The following is a 26,617-nucleotide window of genomic DNA, read 5'->3' on the forward strand; positions in this document are numbered from 1 at the left end:
GAATCCCACGGGACTTATATTAATCTCTCTGTATGACAAAAATGAAATTCCAAATAATATAAATAAATTTACTGGACTGTGTTCGGAAAATCTTTCCTCTGAGTCCCCTCGGTTTATTCTATTGGGGAACAACTCACCAAGATCGACTCATAGCCTTGTACAAAAGTAGCTACATAAAACACACCTGTTGGTCCCATGGGATATACGAGGCTTTTAGGTAGGTCCGAAGAGGTCTTTTATTTTTTTTTTTTTTAAGAAAACTCGCCAGGGACAAGCAAGGGTGGGTTCTTGAGTCTAAATCCCCCGAAATCCCGACTTTTCTGCAACTCTTGCCTAATTGTAAAGACGATTTTGCATAGTTTAAGGGGTCGTTCACATATTACCTAACGTTACTTTTTACCCCCTCCCTCCTCCTTTTCACACTCCGTTACGCAAGGCCGAAACCCTCCCCCACTTGTTACGTAACTTTTTTTTTTCGCTAATTTTGCTTATTTTGGGAGTAACTTTTAATACTAGAACTTTTTTTTCCCCTCAAAATGCTTGTATTCTGAATATATTTGTAGTGATTTTTTCAAATCAAAGTATTTAAAAATGGCAGTACCGTAATAATAATTTAACCCCATAAGGTTGTATAATTAACCAGTCTTAATTCTTCGAAATTGCATACTGTCGTTTTTGCAAGGAGAAAATACTGCCAGCAGATGCAAGTGAAACAAGGCCTAAAGAAGACAAAACGTCCTTTTTTTTCCCCCCCGGGATCCAAGATGCTTCGTGTATTTGAAGTTCGCCAGTCTCGACGAGGCAAAGTTCTCTTCCTCGTCGACCACAGATTCAAAGACTCTGCACACGTGAAGAAACAGGGACATCTCGTTTATGAATAAGCTTTCGAGCATCTTCTTTGGACTTTGGCCTTCAGTTTATCTCTTTTCAAATTCTCCAGGAATATTCAAATCCAACAATAATAAAAACAGTACACACATGAATATCCGATGAGTTAGGCTTTTAATATCTTATTTTGCTCTGCAAACCATGGATCGTTCCGTCGAAGAAGAAAAAAAACGAAAAAGAGTATTTTTCTGTTTCACATGCGAAACTTCTTCAAATAGAGTGGGTAATGATTCAAATCAAAAGTTTTAAATAAAATTCTCAGAAATAGCGATACGAGTGGAAATTTGAGGGCATTTTCAAGCGGTGGTTACGATCACTAAAAACTCCAAAAAAAAGCGTGTGTCGCAAATGGAATGCTGCGATAATCACAAAATGGAGTTTTATTGTATTGTAATACACGCAGGGTTCGTCACTAGTCATGCTGGTGTCTAGCAGCGTCTTCTGCACGATTCAATTTATATAGGCTATGTTCGAATTTCCCAAAACAATAGAAATATGTATATATATATATATATATATATATATAAACTGAATAACATTATTTGTTTAAAAATTAAATTTATAGCAAAAAATGCATTACGTAACGAAGACGTAAACCCCCTTGTCACACTTCGTAGCGCAAGGCCGAACCCCTCCCCTCTTTGCCGCGTTACGTAATATGTGGAAGACCCCTAATACAATTTGTCGTCATATTGAATTTGGTCCCCTCGGAGAAGCTTTCGATCCTCCCGAAATAAATTCCTGTGTACCTCCCTGGATACGATGAATCTCACGTTATTAGGAAAGAGCAGAGTCTTTTCAAATGTTCTTGCTGATTTCCATAGATTTTTCATAGATTGCTCCTTAGTTTGGCTTCAATGAAGCTAACTGGCAAGGTTATGCTTTCGGGGAAACTCGAATTGGCAGTGAAAAAGGAAACAAATAAGGTGAAACAGATGGTTAATCATTGTAGTCTATTTGCAGTTACGATGTCGCCACTACTTCTATGTCGGTCTTTCTAATAGTTCTCGATTAGAAATATAAATCATACATTAAATTTGCGACTTAACATTACCGTATTTTCCTGTAATGTAGATAGTTTTCATCTACATGTACAGGAAACAAAATTACATTATGCGTTCAGTAATATAATAATTCCATTTCCACTCTTGTAGAAAATGAGCAAGACATACAGGGAATACGTCGAAATCTAGGTTCATTTTTGGACTTTTTTTACGGGTCGTCTAAATTTCTATGACCAGGACTGTACCGTCAGTAGGATTTACAACTTTCTTTAGTTTTTGTTCATATGGCAAGAATTTAAAAGGGCTAATATAGCATTACTTGTCTCCGCTGAAAGACTGTCAAGTACCTAAGCACACTTCAAATAAAACGAAGTCATACGACTAGAAAAATATTTTATTTGAACACAGCATAACGTAATATAAAATCTATTGCGTGCGTGTACATGCACTAACGTCTAAAATTTAACAATAGCCATCTAAAATTAATGCTAATCTACAAAAATCAATCTTAAAATATCACAGACATCGCAAGTTTGTTGTGGAGTACAGTTAACTTGCTCAAAATAATTTGGTAAGGTTTTCGACAAGTTTTCCCAATCCACACATACATATGAACATTCACATTTATGAACATAAACAATAAAACAGAATTTAAATTAGCATTGGCTCGTACATATGTAACAGTTACTGCTGTTGAAAGATTTTACACGGAAATTCAACATGTAACCGAAATAGTACTTGTAGTCGTGAATGTACAGTCTGCGGCAGAAGAAAGATGCACATTTTATATGTAGTCTCTATAAGATACGCTGTTTTCTTTCATCTGTGACTGTACAACACACAGAAATATCTAAATACTTGTAACAACTGGGGTTCGAAATCCATACTTACAGATACATTACTTTCTCTGTACTCTACAAAAAATTTGTCTGTAATAGAATACCTATGAAAATATACATTTTTATGCGTATAGTCATGTTTAAAATTTCTGGCCATCCACTTATTCAACGGTCTTCGAGTTTCGATGCAGTTAGAATATGTTATCGATTGTGCCTATAATAGAGCTCTGTTACTGTTTTTAAAACTGTCAAATTTAGAAGTAATTTTACAAGTCAAAAAATATCACCCAACAAACGCTAGAATAACAGTACAAATAATTATTTGTGGATACTAATGCAGTTATATCTAATTTGCCATGTACAATTAAAATTTTATGATACAATTGCAGAAATAATATAAAAGTTTTACCCTGGTGTTAAAAATCTTGTTCCTTTTCTGAAGCAAGTTCCTGGAAGAAAGAAAGAAACAAAGAAAGAAAAAAAACTAGATTTCAACAATTTCGACCATGGATCAGTTAACTTTAACCTATGAAGAAAAAATATGGTAACCAGAAATTTTTGAACACGTTTACACACTTTTATAATACATGCTTTCTAGGTATACATTCACTTCGTATTTTGTCTGAGCATATCACCGTAATAAAAAGACAACTGCATCAATCGTAAACCAACTGCAGGATGATCTAAATCTTTGCCAGAAAGAGTTTTAAGCTTTAACAAATTTCACACATTTACAATTTTGTAACAACTTGAGGCTTCAGAAATTGTTGAATTATAGATTTACACAACTCAGGCGGCAAATGTTTCATTCTTCTCGCATGCAGCATACACGGATTTAATTGATAATAGGAATATTTCTCCGATAAACATAAGACATTATTTTCCGTTCAGTATTTTGAGTAAACTTTTATAAATTTTTATCTGTAAACAATAGTAAATCGCTGAACAGTGCAAATAATATCATAACGCAAAGTTTATACATGTTGTTCTCCATGAATTTACATTAAAAACAAACATACATTTTAGAAAACTATAAAGTACCTTGTAGATATCAGTACAGACGTCAACGAAAGTTCATAATTCTTTTAAATTTATTTTGTCGTATGGCTTCGCATTAAAACTACTATTATTTTTGTAAATGGGACTTTTTGGAAATTGCATACATATTATTCTCAGTGACGAAAGAACGCGTATAACCTACTAACTTCCGCTGGCGAATATACCTCTATCCAAGTACATGAAATCATAAGTTTAGAATAAGACAAGTTATTTCCCCATGGTACTTGGGTCGTAACCAATCAAACATTTTTTTTTGTTTTGTTTTTTTTTTCTTTTTTTGTTTTTTCAGCACCTTGAATAATGTCCTCTTGAGAACGGAAGGAACTCTCAAAACAACTCTTATCCTAAAGAACACTGTTCTCTGAACGAACTTCTGATATAAAATTTTAATTACTAATACTAACTGGAATGAAAAATTCCAGTTTAATGGAAGAGAACTAATATTAAAAAACTAATATTAAAGAATGTAGTATAAATTTGTATTTCTAGTAATTCATAACGCCAAACATATATTTAACGATCAGAGAGCTTTAAAAACAATTCCATTACATCTGATCAGATTCTTACATTTAACAGTCGAACATACAATGCTCAAAATTATTTGCCTATAATGGATTTAGAGTTTGTTCTGAATTTTTTTTTTTTTTGGTAAAAATGGTCACAAACTGTTTTAGGGTGGTAAACGCTCACCAATTTTGTATAAATTTGTCTTTCAACTAACACATTAAACAATCAAGGGATATTAGTAAACAATTTCGTTACACCAGTTCAGGTTTTCCTGTTTAACATTCGAACATACAATATTCACAAAATATTCAGTCTATAACGAATTTAGAGTTTTTTCTGAAACTTTTTGGTAAAAATGGCCACAAACTATTTTAAGGTGGTAAACGCTCACCAATTTCGTATAAATTTGTCTTTCAATTCATTCATTAAACTACATTTAGCGATCAGGTATATAACAATTTCATTACACCCGATCAGTTTTCCAATTTAATGTTCGAACATACAATGTTCATAAAATATTTACCGTGTAACGGATTGAGCTTGCTCTGTGACCTTTTGGTAAAACTGATAAAAACTTCTTTAAGGTAGGAAACTGTTACAAATGTGTAAATGTGTCTATAGAGAGGTTACCAATCGTTAAATATTATCTGTTTTTTAAAATCATTTCCACTTTCTACCCACCAATTTTAGAAATATTTTTGAACAACAACAGTAAATGTAAACGCAAATGAAAATAATCAAATGTAACTGAAATGAACTGAAACATTGTTCAATGGCTTTGCCTATAGCTTCATGTTTATCTTTTCCACACATACAAAAATTTCACACAAATATATCATCAACGAGAGAGAACATTCGAGATCAGGCAGTCAAGTCCTTTCTTACATACTTGCTATACACAGTGCTACAAGTTTAGGACCACATCCTTGACCAAATGCAGTCTGAGAGGATCCGGGCGGTTCTGTAACGAAATTAAAAGTATTTTTAAATAATAATAATAAAAGACATTTAACTTAAGTACATATACAGTGTTACCTTCATAGAAAGATGGAATTATGGAAATGAACACAAAGTACATACAAATATTTCTTTAATATTGACTTATATAGGATAACGAGCCCCTTTTCAGCATGACGGCACAGGACACTTGGGCCTAGAATTTAACACAGAAACAGTGTATGTACTACAAGTGGGAACTGAGCCTCGCTCCAGCACCGCATGTTAGATATGTTTGATGAGAGTGCTTCTCTATGATTTTAAACATTCAATTTAATTTTAAAACTAAATTTCATTACAAATATTTTTAAGTCACAAGAATGAAAGTTAAAAATGCGACATCATAATCATTATTTGACAACTGAACTGTGTGTATGGAACTCAAGTCATATTCCCCAAAAATATGTATTTGAAAGTTCAAAACAGATCATTTTAGCATTAAGTGCTATGTACGTGACATTGTGAAGCCTATGCGAGACAAACTAAGAAGAAAGTTCCTGACACATCCATTAACTATCCCCCCCAACATATTAATAGCTACGTACAACTTATGCTCTAAGACACTCTGTTCAAATTTTAATATTACCTTCTTATTCAGCTATTAGAAACAGAGAAAAAATAAACACTACGAGAATGATAGTGGTAGTATCTTGGTATGTCGTTCGGACTTCGAAGACAAATGTTTGATTAAAAAGTCGGTGAAGAAAAGAAAAGAAAAAAAAAAGCGTACTCTGACAAACTCTTACATAAGGCCTTTCTCCATAACAAATTTTATATTTACGAAACAAAATGAGGTTATTTGAGGACAGAGACGCCAATTACAATGACTTAAATGAAACAAACCTTTTATGGACATTCAAGTTTTAATGTAATAGCTCCCCAAAACTACTCTTCCAAGTAACACTTCCCAAGTGTAACACTCCGATTTTGATAAAATTTGGCAGGTAGATACTACACATAATATAAACGAATACGTGTTTTTTTTTATTTTCTGCGGAAAAACGGTTTTAGGGAGGCAAAAGCCCCCACCCAAAATTTTGGAATTTGACGCCCGAAAGGCAAGAAGTGGACAGAAGTGAACGAAATTGTGGACAAATATTGTAGACACAAATTAAGTGAATACGGGTTTCGTATTTTCCTGAAGGAAAAAAAAAGTTTGCGTGGGGCAAAGACCTCTCCAAAACTGTGATCATGAAAAATCAAAAGTGCTAGTAACAGTATGTCAGAAGTGCTTAAAGGACATGAAGAATTGGAACGAAACTTTGGGGAGTCACAATACGCAAAAAATAAACGAATAAGTGTTTTTTTTTTTTTCTGCGGAAAAACGTTTTTAGGGGGGGCAAAAGCCACCATCCAAAATTTTGAAATTTTACGCCCGAAAGGCAAGAAGTGGACCGAAGTGAATGAAATTGTGCACAAATATTGTAGAGGTAAGATGAGGGAATACGTGTCGTAGGGAATACCGACGTCTAGAACGAGGTTAAGCAATAGTAGTACCATGTACTGTAAGAAAGGACGCACTGACATCCTGTATAAATCCCCTTTATGGAGAATGAGCTCTCACTACAATAATATTGAAGAAAAGTGTGAAATGATAGACATATTCAATATGTCTGAAAAAATGTTTCGGAACACAATTTGTAGTATGATGAGCCGAGTTAATTAATGAAACAATAAAAATTTCTGTATGTTTTTCTTCTGTAAAAATAATGATATTTTACCATATATGTAAACAAACACTGTAAATGGGCAGGACGCCTGTTGTGTTGTTGTTACAATAAATAAATAAATAAATAAATAAACTTCTAAACCCATATCCCTGCAAGCATTTAATAAGACCTCTAAATTTCTTTATATTGTTCTTCTATCATCCCCTATTATATTTACCTCATCAGCATACGCCATAACTTAGTGAATACCATTCAACTCTTGGTCCTGGTTGCTATCTTTGACATTCCTTATAGCATATTCCAGAACAAAGCTGAATAATAATGGTTACAACGCATCTCCTTGTTTTAGGTCATTCTCGACGTGAAAACTCGGGGACAAGAATTATGCTACTCAGATTTTACTTCGAAATTTATTTAAACACATCTTAATCTAACTAGCTTTTCGGTATTCCAAATTCTGTAAGAATGTTGTACAATGTTGTCGATTGTGTCGTAAGCCTTTCTAAAATCAATAAAATATTGATGTACCACGGTATTGTATTTTCACTTCTTTTCGAGTATTTGTCGAATGGTAAATATCTAGTCGGTAGTTAATCGATTTTGCCTAAATATGCACTGATAATCTCCAATAATTTCATCTGCGTATGGGGTCAATCTTGCTAACACAATCTTTGAGAGAGTTTTATAGAAGAGAAATGCCTCGAAAATTATTATAAGCCGTTTTGTCGCCTCTTGTGAATTGGGACAATAATGGATTCTTTCCACTCTTGTGGCAATTTCTCCTTGTTCCAGATATAAAGAATGAGTTTGTGTATCTCGTTACACAATTTTTCCCCTCTGGCTAAAATTAATTCATCCGGAATTTCGTCTACACTCGGAAATAGGTTTAACTTCTTTATAGTAATTTCTACTTCTGTTCGGTTAGGCACTGGAATATATGGTTTTGCTGTGTGCATTTCACTTTCTCCACGAACATTAGTTTTTGGCTGCGTGTTAAGTAAATCAAAGAAATCTTTCTATATATTCAAGACGCTATCTGTATTAGTAAGAATTGTTCCGTCAGCTCTCATTAATATATAAGCATGCGATTGATAGCGTTTCTTAAATTCGTTGATGCCCTTAATGCATGTTCTGATTGATTTTGTTTTTACTATGATCTTAAAGTGCATTAACTGTAGCTTTCAAAAAAATCGCCTATCTTTGTTGTAAAAGTTTTTGAAGTTTCAAACCTGATGTCAACGAAATTTTTAAATTATTTATGGAATAAATTATTTATTCTATATTGCCAGATTACTAATAAAATATTTGAGACTAGAAAAAGCGCTTGAGCCGCTTGAAAAAATCGTTCTAGAAACAACTCGCACCTAAGACTAAACTATCCCTTCTTGATTTTTCCCAAAGAAATGACATATCACAGTATGTGGTCATAATTGAGAAACTGATTTTTGAAATTTTAACAAAATCGTTAGAGCCGTCATTCAGGAGTTACCGTGTGGACTAACGGACGGGCGTAAGTCACCGTAGTCCGTTAAGACGTTAACGGGTCTACATCATTGGTTCTGTTTAAGGGTTATCGTTGGGAGTAACGCAAAGACACACGTATTAATATTACATTATAAGTCCCAGTTGCATGATCCTAATAACGTTTGTGAAAACACTCCAGAACAGTGAGGGAAATGAAGGTGTTCACAATAGAAGCAAAGGATGATCCAAAAGTTACGAAGGGGTTATAACTGTGAATAACTTGATCACTAGTTTCCATTGATATTTCACAGGCTTAAAGAGGAAGGATGGGGCATTCTTTACATTTATGTGTGTAATACAAATCTCAAGTAGGTGTCCGCTGTTATGGGTCTCACAAATACAGATGTTGTGTAGCATATGATTCATGATAGAGGTCAACACTTCTGGTACGAGTGCCCTATTTCTGCATGAATATTGTCCTTGAGCTTCCTTATTGGGCCATATTTCTGAAGTCCATAATGTTGGGATAGTTAGCTGAGATTATATTCCACACATAAGTGAAGACAATCTCGCATCTTTGATCTTTCTCTATGAAATATCAATTAAAACTAATGATAAATAAATAAAAAAAAAAGTTATTCAATTATAGCCCCTTCGAGACTTTTGGCCCATCCTGTATTTATGGTCAATGATGCAGACTGTAATCTGCGTCAAACTGTGTCGAATTGTTTTGGATAGTTGGCTACATGGTGTAACGCACACTTACTATCAATATTTCTGATATATCATTAACCCATCACCACATACAGATCATTCTAAGTAACTTCTTTTTTCTATTTTCACTTTCGAATGCCGAAAGAAAAGAAGGTATGGGGACCACATAAATAATAAAATAATTCCATACTAACTGATTTACACGATTCATGGCCCATACATACAAATATATATATATATATATATTCGACATTTCAGTCTGTTCGTCCTGATGCGCACTTACCTAGAGTTCATATTACTCAACGTATCTGAACCAAATTTAAAATTTGAGTTGTTTTATGTGATTCTTCGGGAGGCAATTTGAATTTTCTTCCTACCCCTAAATATAAAGGAGCATTAGAGAAGGGTGAGATTCAAGTTTCAATTTTCTCAGAAACGACTCTGACGATTTTGTTTATACAGGGTGTTTCAAACCAACACCGACGACGTTTGGGAGGTGATTCCGACACCAAGATAAGACGAAAATTATAGACCAACCTGGGTGCACAAATGTTTCCTTTTCAAAACTATGGGACCTACAGTAGTCGAGTCAAGACTTCACTTAGGAGCTAATAAGTGCGATATCCAAAAAAACATGTTTCAGACTCCTAAGGTACTCACGCAACAATTTTTATAGAGCGAGTAGAGGGAGAGAGATGACTACAGGCATATAATTTGAAGCATTCACCAACTACCTTTATAAAAATTGTTTCGGAAGTACCACAGAATTCTGAAATATGGATATTTGGATAGGGCACGTACTAGTCCCTAAATAAAGTCTTGATCCGACTACAGGAGGTCTCATAGTATTAGAGCTATGGACCCTTAAAGTTCATTCTTTTCATGTTTTCGGCAGCTCACAACTGCGAAAGTAAGCATTTCTGCACCCAGGTTAGTCTATACTTTTCGTATTAATTTGGTGTCAGGAATCACCTCCTAAACGCTATCGGTGTTGCTTTGAAACACCCTGTATTTCCATAAATCAATTTCTCAATAACAACCTCATACTGTGGCGTACGTCATTCCGAGAAATGGCAGTTTATTCTTGGGGTGAGATTTTTTAAATTCCTTTCTGGGACTATTTTCTTTATATTTCATAAAGAAATATTTTGTTAATAACCTAACAATATGGTATAACTTATTTGTCATGAAAAAAATGTACGAGGGATAGTTTATTCTTAGAGGTGACCTTTTCTGACGACTTTCTCAAAAACAACTTGGGCAATTTTGTTAATATTTCATAAATACTCCATTAATAACTCTATAATAGTAAATTATTCCTTACGAAAAAAAAAATCACTAGAAAATGTTCTATTAATAAATGCAACACATGATTTTAGTTAAGGAATTGAAAGGAGAAAGTTTAATACGGTGGGCCTGTACCCCTTATAACAAGATAGCAGTCAAATCCTTACTTTACGTAACTTCTGTTCTGTGATTACAAATGACACAACCAGTCAGTACAAAACTTCAACCAAGTAAACAAATCATTCTTTCTAACATTCTAAAAATGAAGATTATTCGTCTACGTTTACACAGTTTTTTCGAACGTGGTACCAGACACAAAACTGATAGAATTCAATGTTGGGATGGCATTTAGAATCTCCTCCAAATCCATTGACGGCTACGGAGCTGGTGACTTACAGTGAGCCGTTCTAAACGACCTCGTTTATGCATATACCACCGTCGCTGACGCGCCTCCTGCCTACGGACGTACCCCGTCGCTTCCTTTTAGGCCCCCCTGTTGCGGTCCTGCCCTGACTGTTAGATAACATTCGTGCTTTTTAGTGAATGCCTAGCACAAGTAGGTTCGTGTTTTATGCACTGTAGCTTTTATGACACGTCCACACTGTATTTATACTCATGACTACACCACAATTACAAATAACGAACTTTAATCACTACCACATGATTTGGGGGAGAAACTAAATAATACCCCGATCTTGCACTATGTTTGGCCATAATACTGAGTACTTTACATGCTTTCCTTCTATCATCAAGTTCTCTCTCATAGGGTAGCAGTGTTTACCAAAAAGTGGGACAACACAATCCTTTAATTTCATGTTCTTTTATTTATCATGTAATACGCTACCTCAAGCACTAATCACAAAGTATAACAACTTCATCACAATGAGCGATCAACTATGAACACGGTGAACTTCATTAAACTATTCATTTGAACGAGAAACTATGCAAGATACGGCTTTTGTGAAACACCAAAATCTGCCGTGTCCACAATTTCGGGAAATTTTCGGCCCTCTGTAACTCTGTTAATGTCAAGTCAAAGGGATTAGCTCGGTTGTTGAAGCTTAGCATCCCTTTACAGCACAGAGAATATATGACTGAATCCGACCTGCCCTAACCTTTTCAAATTTGAATGCTGTACCACCGGGAGAGTAACTTGGTACTCTGTGTGCATTAACCACTAGACCAGCAGGCAGGGCCTCGAAAAGACTAGGAATTATATTTCTGGGTTGTCGGCGTCTAAGGCCATTTACCCCGTCACGTATGAGGGATGACGTGCACACTATCCGATGAAAGGGAAGGAAAGAAGCAGCCTGGGACCTATAAGTTAGGTACCATTCCGGAATTTGCCTGGTGTGAATGTGGAAAATCCAGAAAAAAAAAACTCAAGATAGCTGGCCTGAAAAAGATGTTTCATTTCTTCGAACGCGGCAAAGGCGAGAGAGCTTTCCAAAAGATTAACAAGGAACCGAAGTACCTGGAAAAGTCTAGATTTGCGACAAGTGACCTATTGGTGAACAATATTGATAATGATCTTTTCTAACGTGGTAAATCTTTGGTAAACAAATTTGTAGTACCTCTGGTTTCTAGAACTTTCTTGAAAGTTACGAATCCTCAGTCCGTAATTATTATTATTCATTTTCTGTTTTGGGAAATTCAGTTACTTTAGTAAACTGAAACTTAGTTTTCGATTCTTTAAATTAACAGCTCAATTGGTAATGGTTAAGCAGTTTGTTGTAGTTCTGTCGAATTTTTGTGACATTTGCCGTTTTTGAGAAAACCGGTTTTCTGAAATCGAAAATGCGGTTTTTGAAACCGAAAGCCGCCCGAAACCGTGTCTGCAGTTTTATACGGGAAACCATGTTTGTCTTTTTAAAAGCAGAAACAATGTTTGCTGTTTTTAGTTACACCTTTTAACAATTGTGAAAGCATCTATCAATCGACACAATTGTATTGATTTATATGTGTGTTTAATTGCTCCAAGACTATTATAGTAATATCTGCAGCACTGTGCGAAAGGGATAGTTCGATGATTGTACAAGTCACAGCTAAATTAGAGTTGCCATATTTTAAAATCAGAAAAGTAGGGGGTTCTAAACTGTAAGTACTGATGTGAACTTGTGTGTTACAAATACTGACCTGGCACTTTTTAAGTTATTTCTTTGATGACACTTCCAATGTACTTTTCGGCTGCAGGGAAGCAAACTGGTCCCCACCTGATTTTTAGGGGGGCGCGGTGGCTCAGTGGTAGAGCGTTTACCTCCGGTGCCTGGGGTCCTTCGCTCGATCCCAGCTCGCGCCGTGTGGACTTTGTGGTGGACAAACACCGTGTGCGTGGGTTTTCTTGGGGTTCTCCCGTTTCCTCCCACTTTCTTCATTTCACTCATCTCTCATCATCCCAGTCTTCTTTAGCCTAACCGTGGGAAAAAATTAAAGATTTCATTTCCACCTGATTTTTATATATTTTGTAAAGTAGACCACAAGGAACACGTATCTGAAGGAATTTTGACATTCCGAATTTCGGAACTCGAGATATTCGAACATAAAGTGACCACGGAAGCAAACTAGACCCCAACTGATTTTTATATATATTGAAACCCAAAGTTGTATACACAAAATATACACTTAAATTCTTCTTTGAACCTTTGAATCTTACAAATTCATATACTATTATAATCTTCCTAATCTTTGTCCTTACGACATATCTTCGATATATCTCGTTTATCTTAGCAACCACAGACTATTATTAACTTAAGGCTACATCGGCATGTATATTCTTTCGTGATCCTTCCTGCCAACACACTTTTCTTCCACGTCTTCCTTTACTTCCTTCTCCTGTTGTTGTACTTTGTTCTCAACCTTCTTCATCTTCCTCAAACCCGTTGCAGATAACAAACCTTGCTTTTTCGTTTTATGTGGAAGAGAGTGGCTCTTGACTTCATAAGGTATGTCCTTGTTGAAGGATTGACATCCTTTCGCAACATCTGATGGCAACTTAGTTACGATAGGTGAAGTTTTCTTCTTAACTAGTTTTCCATCCAACATCATAGGAGTATTACCTTCTTGGGATGTCAATATATTTTGTAAATTAGACCACGAAGAACACGAATCTGAAGGAATTTTGACATTCCGAATTTCGGAACTCGAGATATTCGAACATACAGTAGTTTTATATAGTATGTATAAAAGTAACGAAGAAAGTTCTGTCGCTTTTTGACCTATCACCTTAGAGCATCGATATGTCACCTAAGACGTACCTGGAAGATTAAAAAAAAAAAAAAAAAAAAAAAGTACCCATCAGTATAAATGACCTTCTGCCAACGTTCGGGATGGGTAGGGAATCCTTCGCGGTAGAACTTGGTTTGCCCTGAAGCAAAGCAGCATTCTTTTTTTTTTTTTTTTTTTTTTTTTTAAAGAAAGGGAGGTGGTGCTTTTTGTTAACAAAAGAAGGAGTGGCAGTACTATTTTTAAAAACAAGGAGAAAGAGTAATAATAAGTGCATTTTGTAACTCTACTACGGAGTTGAACTGGAGTCCTCTAAGGTGAGTGTCCAAAGAATGGAACAGGTGATAATCGGACGGTGCAATGTCCGGGCAGTATGGCGGATGCAATAGTGTTTCCCGTGCAAGGCGTAGAATGGTGTCCCGGGACATTCTAGCCATGTGGGGCATAGCGTTGTCCCGTAACGAGGGAACCCCTTAGCGATTGAGAAGTGCTGGCTCCAGGGTTTTGAGTTTTTCTTGAACACGGCTCAACTACTGACAGTAGACAGTTGCATTGATGTTCTGCTCTGACGAGCCGGTAGCAGTTCCCGATGCACGATGTCGCGAACAGTGCACCAAATACACAGGAGGACTTTCTGCTGCATTGCTGATTTCAGCTGTTTTGGAACCGGTTCATGGGATTTTAACCAATGATGACGACGCCGTGGAGCTTCGTACAGGACCCACTTCTCATCACATGTCAACATACTGTCCAGAAATGGCTCCTTCCTTAGACGATACAGCAAAGAAACACAGGTGTCTGCTCGCGTAGCCTTCTGGCCCGGAGACAAATCATGTGGGACCCATAGACTCAACTTGTAGTGCTTCCCAAGTTGGAGGTGCTGCCGAATGGTTTCTCCACTCACATTGAATGTTAGCCCCAGTTCCTCACATGTCTGTCCACTGTTCGGCTTAATTATTACCAGAAGATCTTCATTTTGTACATGTGTTGGTCTTCCGGCACGTGTGGTGAGTCTTTCGTGAGTGTTTCTTCACCGTCCTTAAACTTGCTAAACGACCCTTGCACTGTCTGCGTAATCACGAAACCCTCACGAAAGGTCTGAGATACCTTCCGCCCCGCTGCAGTGGCGTTTGACCCAAGTTTGAACTCATACAGCATACACGCCCTTATGACGCTCTGTGGAGGTTTCATATTCACTCTGTCCTTACACAAGTTCACGTTGTAACTGAACTGCCACAACCAGGTAGAATGTTGGATATACCCACACCAACAACTGACCTTCGCCTTATCTCCATTCGCATTCAACTCACTGTGTGAGGGCCAATTGAACACAGACCTCTCTTGGTTACCTTTATATATCTCACAGGACATAATATGTTTCGTATAGAGAATATTGTTTTTTCGTATAGATAGATAGCGTCTATATTAAACTAAGTTTTAATATTTCGAGTTCCGAAATTCGGAATGTCAAAATTCCTTCAGATTCGTGTTTCTCGTGGTCTAATTTACAAAATATATAAAAATCAGGTGAGGTCCAGTTTGCTTTCCTGCACCCTACTTTTTAAACGAAACAGTTTTCCAGAGGTACATTTTGCTTCAAACTGAGTTCTGCTCTGGCTAACAAACGTAAATTCGCCTCTATAAGACTTTAAAGTTACACTTGAAACTGTCGTTCGGCATTCTTGTAGCTTATGAAGGCATGAATAATTTAAGTATGTTTGTCACATCTACAAACGAATATTCGTTCGTATAGAACCTCCAATACATTACATTAAAAACACATGAACTACACAAAGAAAACCATTGTGTATTAGAGCAGATCTCTTATTAGCAAATGGCCCTGCACACGCGCACTGCTCAGATAGCCTGAGCGCGAGTCCAAATTTAACTCAATCGCGATTGAGATTGTCAGAGGCGTAGCGGTTTAGTTGAATATACCAACACTTTATCAAGTAAGTCGTCTTAGAGTTTTCTCCAATCCCAAAAAGCGGGTGGTACCCGCTAAGATATGGTAATAAGCCAACACTAAGCTAAATAGAAAATAAGGTATATTCCTATTTAAGATCACTACACATGCAACTCATGAAATTCAATTTGAAATCTAATCTCCTTAGACTGAGATCTTTTATATTATTATTATTACTCTTTCCCCTTGTTTTAAAAAATAGTACTGCCACTCCTTTTGTTAACAAAAAGCACCACCTCCCTTTCTTAAAAAACACCTCTATCTCACTACACAATTTTATTGTTGATTTGTTGCCACTCCGATAAATGTGAATGTTGTAGTTTTGCATGTGTTGACTGGATTCTTGTCGCAAGTTCCAGACACCTGCAGTAGTTTATACGTGAAGGAAACACCGATCATGTTTTATTCTGTATCTTTTTACTTCCCAATAACGATAGCCAAGCCTCTTTGTGAGAAACTGCAACTTATTTTTTCATTCTGCCAATTGTAAAAGTATACTCAACAAGAATTTCTCTACACTTTAAGACATTAAGAAAAAATACCTTCTTTCTCCTCTGCAAATTTTGAGTATTTTTTCCCTACGTCAAGGGAAATTTCCCTCCATCTGGCAACTGTGAGCCGAAGTGGGGAAAGATTCTTTGCTGTTTCCTCGTCGTTACTTGATATTAGTGCTCTCGAATTTTTGAGACATTTGCGGTTTTCGTTTTTTTTTTTCAGAAAATGCGGTTTTCAAAACCGAAATTGCAAATACGGTTTTGAAAGCCGAAACCGCAAAAGCGGTTTTCGATTATTTTTTTTCAAAAACATTTCGACAGCACTAGTTTGTTCATAGCATGGATTAATAGGTTTAAAGGACTAACAGTCAGTAGACACTCGTCGAAGATGACCACGAACATCCCGTAAGTTTGGTGCTGACTGTATGTTCTCACACTGTTGCCTGGTCAATCCAGAAGCACTCTTATCTTTGTAACTATGCATCATCGAATGTTGCTATAAGTTTCAGACCTTGGTAGAAAGTTGTTGTTAAACGACCTACAACAATTTAAACGAATACAACACACACAATAGCCACTTACCTCAGTTTCCTTTAGTTGGTGCATCATTACATTTCTTAACTGGTGGATCCGTAGATTCCTTCACTGATGGATCCGTAGATTCCTTCACTGATGCGTCAGCAATTTCCTTTACTAATGTGTCAGTAGATTCCTTCACTGGACTCTCATGCGATTCCTTCACTAATACGTCAGCGGATTCTTTCACTGGTACATCACTGGGTTTCTTCACGGTAATGTTCTCATTTTTGTTTATCTGGTCAACCGCTTCTAAAACTGTAATTTGGTCCTTACTTTCAGTACAGTGATAATCACCGTGGGAAGATTTTGAAGTAAGTTCTTCCTCTTCTGTACTGTTAGAATTATTCTCAAGATTCTGTGCCATCACGTTCTTACATTTCTCAGTAACTTCGTCACTTGATGTTCGACAACCAAGATCTTGTTTTGGGAATCTTCGAATGTTTCTTGTTTCGAAACATTGGCGCTTTCTTTTGAGCACTGGACTCCGTAGATATCTAAGATATTTCCTCTTGACACATCTTGCATACGAAGTATTTGTGCTTCCCAGTCTTAAATTTAACTGCTGTGCACTACCTTTCTTCGACTGACAAGTTTCCTCACTTGACTCCGTGACTAGTTTTTCGCAAACATCGGAATAACGTTTCACACCTGCACCCTCACTGAATCCATTCCCCACTATTCCTCCATTCATTTCTTTTGAATGTATGCTGACTTGATCCTCATTTCGACGCAACCATTCGGCACTTTTGAGTTCACGCAGTTCGCGAGCACAGTTTGACACATTGAATTGACACACTGATGGCGTTTCTCTCTCTTCGCTAGGGTCACCTTCATTCAGTCTAAGTGACCGTACATCTCCGGCACTACTTATACTGTCCTCGGACTCGGAGGAAGATTCAGAACCTTGTTTGAATGCTTTTATCATGTCTCTGAGCGCTTTATCAATATTCCGCTGAACTTCAAGTTCCTCAGGGTCAGGATACATCGCCTTTTGAACAAACCATTTCGCGAACCCTTTCCATTGTTTCACTGTTAAATTCTGTAAAATTAAGAAAGAAAAATTTATATGGAGTTTAAACTAGAACAACATACAAAATACACAATTGAGCCATAGTCTAAGCTAGGACAAACAATAATGACTGTATTAGTGTAGTATGGAAAGTAAGGCAATCTATGTATACCTAAATCGATTACATACAGGTTAATCACCAACTACAGGCTCGTTTGTTTGTGGTTGGTAACATGCAATCTACTAAACTAAACCCGGAGGTTTAATGCTGCGTTTACAAAAGCTCTCCACTGACTTCTATCCTTAGCCAACTGTATCCAGTTTTTACTTTGTATTTCTATTTCTGCGAGATTCATCTTAATACTGTCCTCCTGTCTGAGCCTAGGTTTTCCTAATGGTCGTTTCCACATACAAATGTCAAAATTGTACACGGAGCAGGGATGACAGCATAGTGGTTACTCCGATGTTGACAAAAGCACGTAGGGCACATAACAACAAAGAAAGCAAGAACTCAGATCATGAAAGAAGTGAAAATGAACATTTAGATGACATTGCAGGTACTGTCGTAAACAGGAATATAACATTGAATTGAAATGAAAAGAAGGCTAAAGGAGACGGTGATGATAAGAAATGAAGGAAATGGTGGAATGAAGAAAGTCGGAGAACCCCCCCCCCCCAAAAAAAAAAAAAAAAAAAAAAACACGCACACGGTGTTTGTCCACCACAAATCTCACTTGGCGTTAACTGGGATCGAACCACGGACCCCATGCACCAGAGGTGAACTCTCTATCACTGAGCCACCGCGGCCCGCCAATATAACAAATTCTTCCCCGTGTTGTGGTATAGTAGAAAACAAATTGCCAGGTACTCTCATTATTAAAGGGGATAAGTGAAAGTTAGGATTCTCTTAAAGCAGAAATCATATCAGTAACACAAAAGATAGCGTCGAATGGACTACTACTACTACTACTACTACTACTAAATGGAAACAAAAGAAAATCATTTCCAGAAGTAGGAGCAGTGAATCACCAAACACACAGAGTAACAAGGGGAGAATCTAAACAATGCCAGGAAGGTCCATAAAACAGCCTACAGCACATTGCAGCAGGACAGAAATGAAAGAGAGAGTGTCCTGGAAAGTCGTTACCAAACACCTGAAGTGTAATATCGAAGACAGTCAGGATCAAATCAGACTCGAGAGTCAGGTCTTAACAATAACCATGCCAATTTATGCAAGGGAGAGTGAACACTGATAAACTGAAAGTCAATAAATAGCCCTCGTGTGTGGCTGCTCTATTTAAGGGTGTCTACTAGATGTTTGTTTTAAAACTTCACGCTTTTCCTATTTATATTATTATAATAAATTATTATATATTATTTTCCAGGTGTCAGTTTTTTTTCCTAAACAAAGAAAAGTTGTTACTGTTAATATCCCCTACCAACAAGAAAAAAAAAGTGCAGTAACTGACAAAAGCAGAGTTCTCACCTTTAACTAACGAGTGATTCATATCCCTTATAACTTCTTCACGTAGTAAAAACATGTTAAGAAGTTAAAAGTTAATAATTTAAATTCTACGCATGCTAATTTACGATGTTCTTAAATGGAGAATGTTCATTATTATTTCATTTTTACAAAATTACTCAGATGGAATGGCTAGCAAAACAGAAATAGAGAAGTTACCAACTACAAAACAAAAATATTCTCGATTCACAAGTAACCTTTTTAGAACAACCTGCCTAGGCCTGGTCCAAAGTCCTTGAACTTTAATACTTTGTGCTTGTATAATAATTCTGTAACCAAAATGTGTTAAGATTGGAGTTCATTAAATACAACATATTATATGCTCTGTATTGTCTTAAAATTAATTTTCTTCATGCAATCTCTCTAAAATTCACCAAAAGCCTGGCTGTAAGCATAAGTAACGGAAAAAAGGTGTTCAGATTGGTGCTTTTTGAGTACAATTTTCTTCCTTTGTAAATAAAAGCGCATGTTCTCATATACACTGTGTAAGCAAATAACTACAGAACACAACATTATAATCTTGATTGTTACACTTTACGAGTTTGAATCTTTTGCTTCTTCATCCAAAGCAAATGCTTCAGCATCAGTCAACAGCCTTTTCCTTTTTATTTCTAACACTTTTATTTTCTCTTTAAGTCTTTTCTTGATATTTTCTGTGTTGTTTTTCACTACAATCTTTCAAATACTCATATCTCTGCTTGATAAATTTCAACATAATGAATCATGATCTTTTGTGATATTAACATTGGATATCCCTCCAGCAGCATGTAAAGCATCTTACACTCTTAGCAACTAAGCTCTTGTCCTGTAGATTTTCCACGAAGCACTCTTCGTTAACGGACAAGCTACTTCCTACTGCAGCGTTAGTGAAAAACAACACAAATTTTATGCAAGGAAGTTGTAAAAGCAGTAGAAACGTCTTCCTTAGTGGATAAATCATATAGGAAAGAATCTAATCTCTCGTCTTTTGACTAAAATTTGTCAACTTTTGTGTAATTTCAGGATTCAAACAAAATTTCAAATACTCTCGTTTCACCGTGTCTGCAACTACATGTGCCTTTTGCTGCTTTTCCACAAATGCTTCAAGAGCAAGTGTGATTCGTGACTCTCGAAGCGTTTCATTGGCCATAGTTTCTGGTGATGAACAATTGGCGCCTCTCGCAACTTTGAAGCAGGAACCATGAGTATTGCACTTTCTGAACAAAAGTTCCCAGTTTTCCTTGATTTACAGTTTAAGTACCATTTTCCCTGACTGTCCCATATTTTTTCGTAAAATTTCCTTTCCCAGTATTTCTCTGATTTCTGGATTTGTACTGAAAAACTGCCACATAAAATATGGACAGAAATTCCACCTAAAGCTTTCTATTTCTATGGGAACTCTGCCAAAGGAAAGCGTAAAATAATAATAATAAAAAGTCACAAGCAAGTAGAAGCAGTGATAGAACTCAGATCAGGTATACCCGTGGTCGCCATCAACATACAAAACATAAGCCTTTAAGAAAAGGGGATTTTTCTAATGTACGCAGCGAAAAAGGTAAAAATCCAGGTTTGTTGTTAAATTCCAGGTTTTCCAGGTACAAAAATGAATTCCAGGCTAATTCCTGGTTTTCCAGGTCAGTAAACACTGTTTTTAACCAGAATGTTATTTGCAATTGAGATATACATACAAGCGTATTCAGACATTACTATAAAACATGAATGTGCTAGATTTTAGGTAGAGCTTATGCTAGTTCTTGTGTAATTCCTTGAACCGGATATCATAGCGTTCAAGCCAGAGCATTTCAGAACGCCGCGTTTCGCACTTGCGGCAGTTTATAGCTCTTACAGGAGGCGTTTGATGGCTTATTATTTTATATATCATAACTTTTTCTTTAATTTGATATAAGGAATTACCTCCCTGATATGAGTGTGTCTATTGTGCTTTAAATTTCAACTATTAGATCTTTAAAATAAATCGCTAATTGGTGGGTGTTACAAATTTTTTCTTGCACCAAGGCCCCGAAACAGGGTTTGAAAAAACCAAGGCTCTTTGAAAAAGCCCAATCCACCTGGGCCCATATGAGTTTTTTCGGGTTTAATTGATTTTTTTCGAAATATTTCAGTCTTTGGGGTGGAAGTGTTAAAATATCATTTATATTTCAAGAATATCATTGTCACAACTTGCAACAATTTTCTATTTACTGCTGTTAAAAAAAAAAAAAAGACCGCCATTTTGAAATTTTATTAGATCGCCGCCAAAAATCTATACAGGATATTTAGAGTAGCTCGTACTTGTACCCTGAAAATTTAAACTTAAAAAACCGAAAGTGGTATCCTGTAGTATGTGTTGTACACCAGGGGCGAATAGGGCGGTCAGACCTGATGGAGGTGAAATATTCGTCTAATGATCTAAAGGACGAATGAACAGATGTAGATCGAATCATCCCAAAAGCCTCAGTGACATTCGCCAAATGTTTTGTTGAAGTTCTTCCCATACTTTGTGCGTTCAATTACGGGAACTTCCCGAGCACTTGTTGCAAGACAGTTCTTGCCAGAAAATTAATTTAAGACAGATATAATTCATATTTTATAAAGTAAGTGTTTTAAAATGTCTTAAATGAAATTAAATATTTTCCTGCGTAAAATAATGGTTTTATTGTTGAAGTATTCACTTCCGATACTTTGTGCGTTCAATTGAGGGAATTTCCCAAGTACTTCTTTCACGATAGTTCTTCCCCCCCCCCCTCGAAAAAGCAGATTTCTTTACTGTACAGCGTGGTCCGCAAGTGGATGTACCCCTAATTGGTGTTTTCTGATAGTTTTAGGATGTTAATGGACATTCTGACCTGGAGATGCTTAATGAGTGGTTGGTGCCTCAACTGGAAGAAAATGGTATCAAAGACACTCTTGTGATACAGCAGGATGGAGCGCCAGCGCACTTCGCGATTCACATGCGCAATTACCTGAATCAGACATTTCCTGGCCGCTGGATTGGAAGAGGTTATGCATCTTCACCAGCTCCCTTTGCCTGGCCTCCAAGAAGTCCCGATCTGACGACACCAGACAATGCTCTCTGGGGTTTCATAAAGCAACAAGTAAGAAACACTCGATATCACGCAACGCAGGAGTTACGAGCAGCTGTGGAACACGCCTTCACCTTCGTGACTTCGGAGTATCTCCGCAAAACATCTGCGAGAACTTGGCGCAGAATTCAGCTGTGTTACGACATGAGTGGTGATGATCATACCGATGTTTATGACTCTTAAGACTTCAAGGTAATTGTGTACAGACTATAAGTAACACTATACTGTTGAAACTAAAGGGGGGTACGCCCACTTTCGGACCACCTTGTACATCGAAACTTCAACTAGTACGGAATTTTGAATTGAGCACTTGAAATAGTAAGGGTTACGTAGTATTCGGAACTCCGAACATTAAGCTTTAAAATTTGACAAGAATTTTTACGCTATTGCTGGTGTTGATTCTACAGAATGCTTATTTGAAGAGTAGCAACAAATAACTGAACTAAATTGTTGTTGGAAAACCAAATTTTACCGCATACTTGTGTTACCATCAAAGGTAATAAAAAAATAATACTAAATGCACTACATATTTGTTGGCAGTATCGGCATCTATGGCCTTAATCCCGTCAAACATATGAGGGATAACGTCCCTCGGCGTCGCCAAGTCGGCGAGCACACTATTCACGGAAAGTATTTTCAAAAATATAAAGTTGCATATTTTACTTCAGACTATAAGCATAATCCATACATTAATTTGCTCTATAATTCTCAAGCTAAGGTAAGGATTCTTATTTATTCAGAATTTTATAAAGGTCTTATGTTGAAAGATGTTGCATACCTTAACGCGGAAGCATCTAATTCGCCCAAGAAAAGGCCAAAATCTGATAAAAAAATCACTTTCAATGTGATCAACTTAGTTGTACTAACAATATACTAACAAAAAGCTCAAAAATCCAGATGAGTTTTAAAGTGGGTCCAACCCGAAAAAACCCACCGGTTTTTTTCGGGCTGGGCCCACTTGGGCAAACCCTGCCCCCAAAAGATTTGTTAAGGCACTGGTTGCATAATGTTTATTAATTATTATGTTTGCTTAGGTGTTATTAATTCTGCCTACTTTTCTTTCTGGAGGCACAAAGGAATTCGTGTGCTCCCTCCTGTTTCGTAACTTTAAAACAGAGATTGCTGTTAATTTGAATAAATGATTATAGGATATTGCTTATTTGTTATAATTAATGTGCATAGTTTTATTGTTTTCGGTAAAAAATGAATAAATACTAAGTTAGATGTAGTTTGATTATTATTATTAAAATAACTTATTTTGAATTGAAGAAAAATTACACAATTATAGAAATTATAATTAATAACAAATTAAGCCTATTATGAAAAAAAAAAAAAAACCTCCATGAACTAAAAATATGTACAGGACAAATTAATTGCATAGGCTGAGGTCTATCCTAACAAAGTTTTAATTTTAGTGGTCAACTATGTTATTTTGATTAACAAACCAACTGTCGAAATAACTAACCCTTTGTTTACTATTTATTTAGTTTAAATACCCCTGATATTGGATTTTCACCTATATAAGTTTCTTAGTTTGTTTTTGTATTTTATCATTTTTACTTTCATTTCACTCCCTTAAAAGTGAATTTGTTTATAAAACCTCAGCCTTTTCCTTTTTATTTTTAATTTTAAAAGTTTTTAATATACATTAATGTGTTAAAAGTTGCATTACACTCCTCTGAAGATTAGTCGTCGTTCTTTCGACTTCCCATATAAAAGAAGAAAGAAATGTGCTAAAGAAAAAAAGAAGAAATATGACATAAAGAAGCTGAGATAATGAAAATGATGCCCAGCTGCTTTCACTCACCTTATACAGGGTGTTTCAAAACATCGACAACGTTTGGGAGATGATTCCTGACGCCAAGGTAAGACAAAAAGTATAAACCAACCTGGATGCAGAAATCCGTCATTTCGGAGTTATAGGCTGCCGAAAACTTGAAAAAGTGAATTTTAAAGGTCCATAGCTCCAAAACTATGGGACGCACACTAGTCGGGTCAAGACTTCACTTAGGAATTAATATGTGCGCTATCCAAAAATACATGTTTCAGAATCCTAAGATAGTTACGCAACAATTTTTTATAGAGGGAGTTTGGCTATGGGTATACAATTTGAACTACTCACCAACTACCTCTATAAAAATTGTTGCGGAAGTACCACAGGGTTCTGAAACATGGATATTTGGATAGGGTACATACTAGTTCATAAGTGAAGTCTTGGCCTCACAACGGTAGGTCCCATAGTATTGAAGGTATGGACCTTTCATGTTTTCGGCAGCCTATAACTTCGAAAGGAAGCATTTGTGCACCCAGGATGGTCTATACTTTTTGTCTTGTGTTGGTGTCAGGAAACACCTCCCAAACGTTGTCGGTGTTGTTTTGAAACACCCTATATTTAAAAAGTCTATCTTAAACTTGAATTTATATTTATTTTCAAAGTTTATTTTAATAGTTGATTACCAAAGATTGGGTGTTAGCATGTGCGGTCACGACTTGTCTTGCCAGTGTAGGTTCTGTTCTGGTTTTTACTTATTATACCTCAATGTTTTCTTTAAACTCAGTGTGCAGGGTATAAACTCATTTTAATTTGGAGAGTAACCTGCTATCAGGAACATACTTTTGAACTTATCACTTGAAACAACAAACTTCTTTCTAGAGGGTTTGTGACCAAGCTATTAATTTATAATTCACCAAAGGGAACATAGGAAAAACTTACCTCAACATCAATCCTTTTGCAAGGACAATCTGTTTGAGTCCCGACAGACTGTGTCCTCGGACACTGGGATGATGCCTCACATTTCTGTCAAAACATCAGCATAAAGAAAAACATATTAAAAACTGTTTAGAATAAAATTAGGACATCACAAAGAACAGAAATTTTAAAATATAATAAAAGTAAAATAAACTACGCGGAACATGTGAGTTTGTGATTGATAACACAATGTCAATGGGTTTACTCGGGATTTTTTTTTTTTTTTTTTTTTTTCATTCTACCAATTATTTCCTAGTCATTTCGTTTCAATAATCATTCATCCATTTCAGTCAATAAGGTGTAACTATGAGACGGAAACCTGAGAGATTTCGGTTTTCTCTAGGTCTTTTTTTCTTTAAATAAGAAAACTTTATAACTAAATGAAATAAAATAACAGAAGAAATAAAATGAACTGAAAGTAATTAACAACAGAGCAGCAAAACTGAAAATAGGAGGAGGGGTTCCTACTGATCTGCAGAAATCTATTTCCCTGACTTTCACTGACTTTTGGCAGGAAATTCCCTGACTTTCACGACAGGTGTCAGATGATGTCGTAGAAATAAGGAATAAATAACTGTGAATATTTATATATGAGAACGTTTATTCTATAGAGACAAATAGTAATCAATTGCTCATACGCACATTCCACTTACCTCCCATAAAAATATATTGGGTAAGCTGAAATTTGTGTACAACTAATGCTAGAGAAAATATATTTTATGAAATTTCCCTGACTTTCCAGTTTTTTCCTCTCAGGTTCCCTGATCTACGCCAACCTCCCTGAGTTTTCCCTGACTTCCCTGACCAGTAGGAACCCTGTACACGATAAAGCAGAAAAACTGAAAATAAGAATGGAACACAATCTAAAAGATTAAGAAAATGTTAATTTGTTTCTTTGCAGTTTAATTACAACGATTAAGCGGATCCACTTTGCAGATCCGAAACGAAAATTAATAAAATATTACAAAATCTGAGAAAAAAGCTGTGAACAATATGTGATGAAAATAATTGATAAAAAAGACAAAAGATCTGCTGAAGATAGAGAAAAAAGTAGAAAAGGCAACTAGTTTTAGGTACTTACCGTGTTTATTCGCGTAATAGTCGCCCTCGCATAATAATCTCACCTTAAATTTGAAGTAAAAACATTCACGAAGAAAAAAAAAATCTCCGCATAAATTTTATGCAAGTGGATACTACAAAGTTGGTCTTCGATAACACCTGACACCGTGTCAAAAGCTTAAGAAGGACTGGTATATCCAACGCGTTGGACAGAAGTGATGGTGATGCTCTGTAAAGCAGTTACCCAGATTCGTCAGACGCAGATATGACAAAGTGAAACTTCGGATGAGAATGAATAGTATCTTTCTCATGTATCGACACTTCTTGCGCATGTGTTTTTCTTCTTTGTAGACTTACGTAGTTCTTATTCATGTGTTTCCCGATTATGTAAATATATTGTTCTTTTGTGCCAATGCCAACAAGACTGTTTTGTTTCCCACGAATCGGTAAGTTACGAGTTTAATTTTAACAAGTTTTAATTTTTTTTTTCGTATGTAGGCTATATTTTATGTTGACAATGCTATACG

The 26,617-nt window shown here is 36.1% G+C and overlaps 1 protein-coding gene across 1 annotated transcript in view; it reads right to left on the reverse strand.

Moving 5' to 3' along the window:
- Window positions 1-2,268: 2,268 nt before the first annotated feature.
- LOC145687902 (uncharacterized) overlaps window positions 2,269-26,617 on the reverse strand; it is a 56,507-nt gene continuing 32,158 nt past the window's right edge. The window contains exons 4-6 of the mRNA XM_081761444.1: window positions 24,996-25,079; window positions 16,693-17,728; window positions 2,269-5,258 (exon numbers count right to left, since the gene is read on the reverse strand). Coding sequence (XP_081617570.1) covers window positions 16,694-17,728; window positions 24,996-25,079 — 1,119 coding nt within the window. The 3' untranslated portion in view covers window positions 2,269-5,258; window position 16,693. The remainder of the gene's footprint in view (window positions 5,259-16,692; window positions 17,729-24,995; window positions 25,080-26,617) is intronic.

Source organism: Thermobia domestica, chromosome 6, assembly GCF_964235325.1.
Source record: "Thermobia domestica chromosome 6, izTheDome1.hap1.1, whole genome shotgun sequence".
Lineage (NCBI taxonomy): Eukaryota > Metazoa > Arthropoda > Insecta > Zygentoma > Lepismatidae > Thermobia > Thermobia domestica.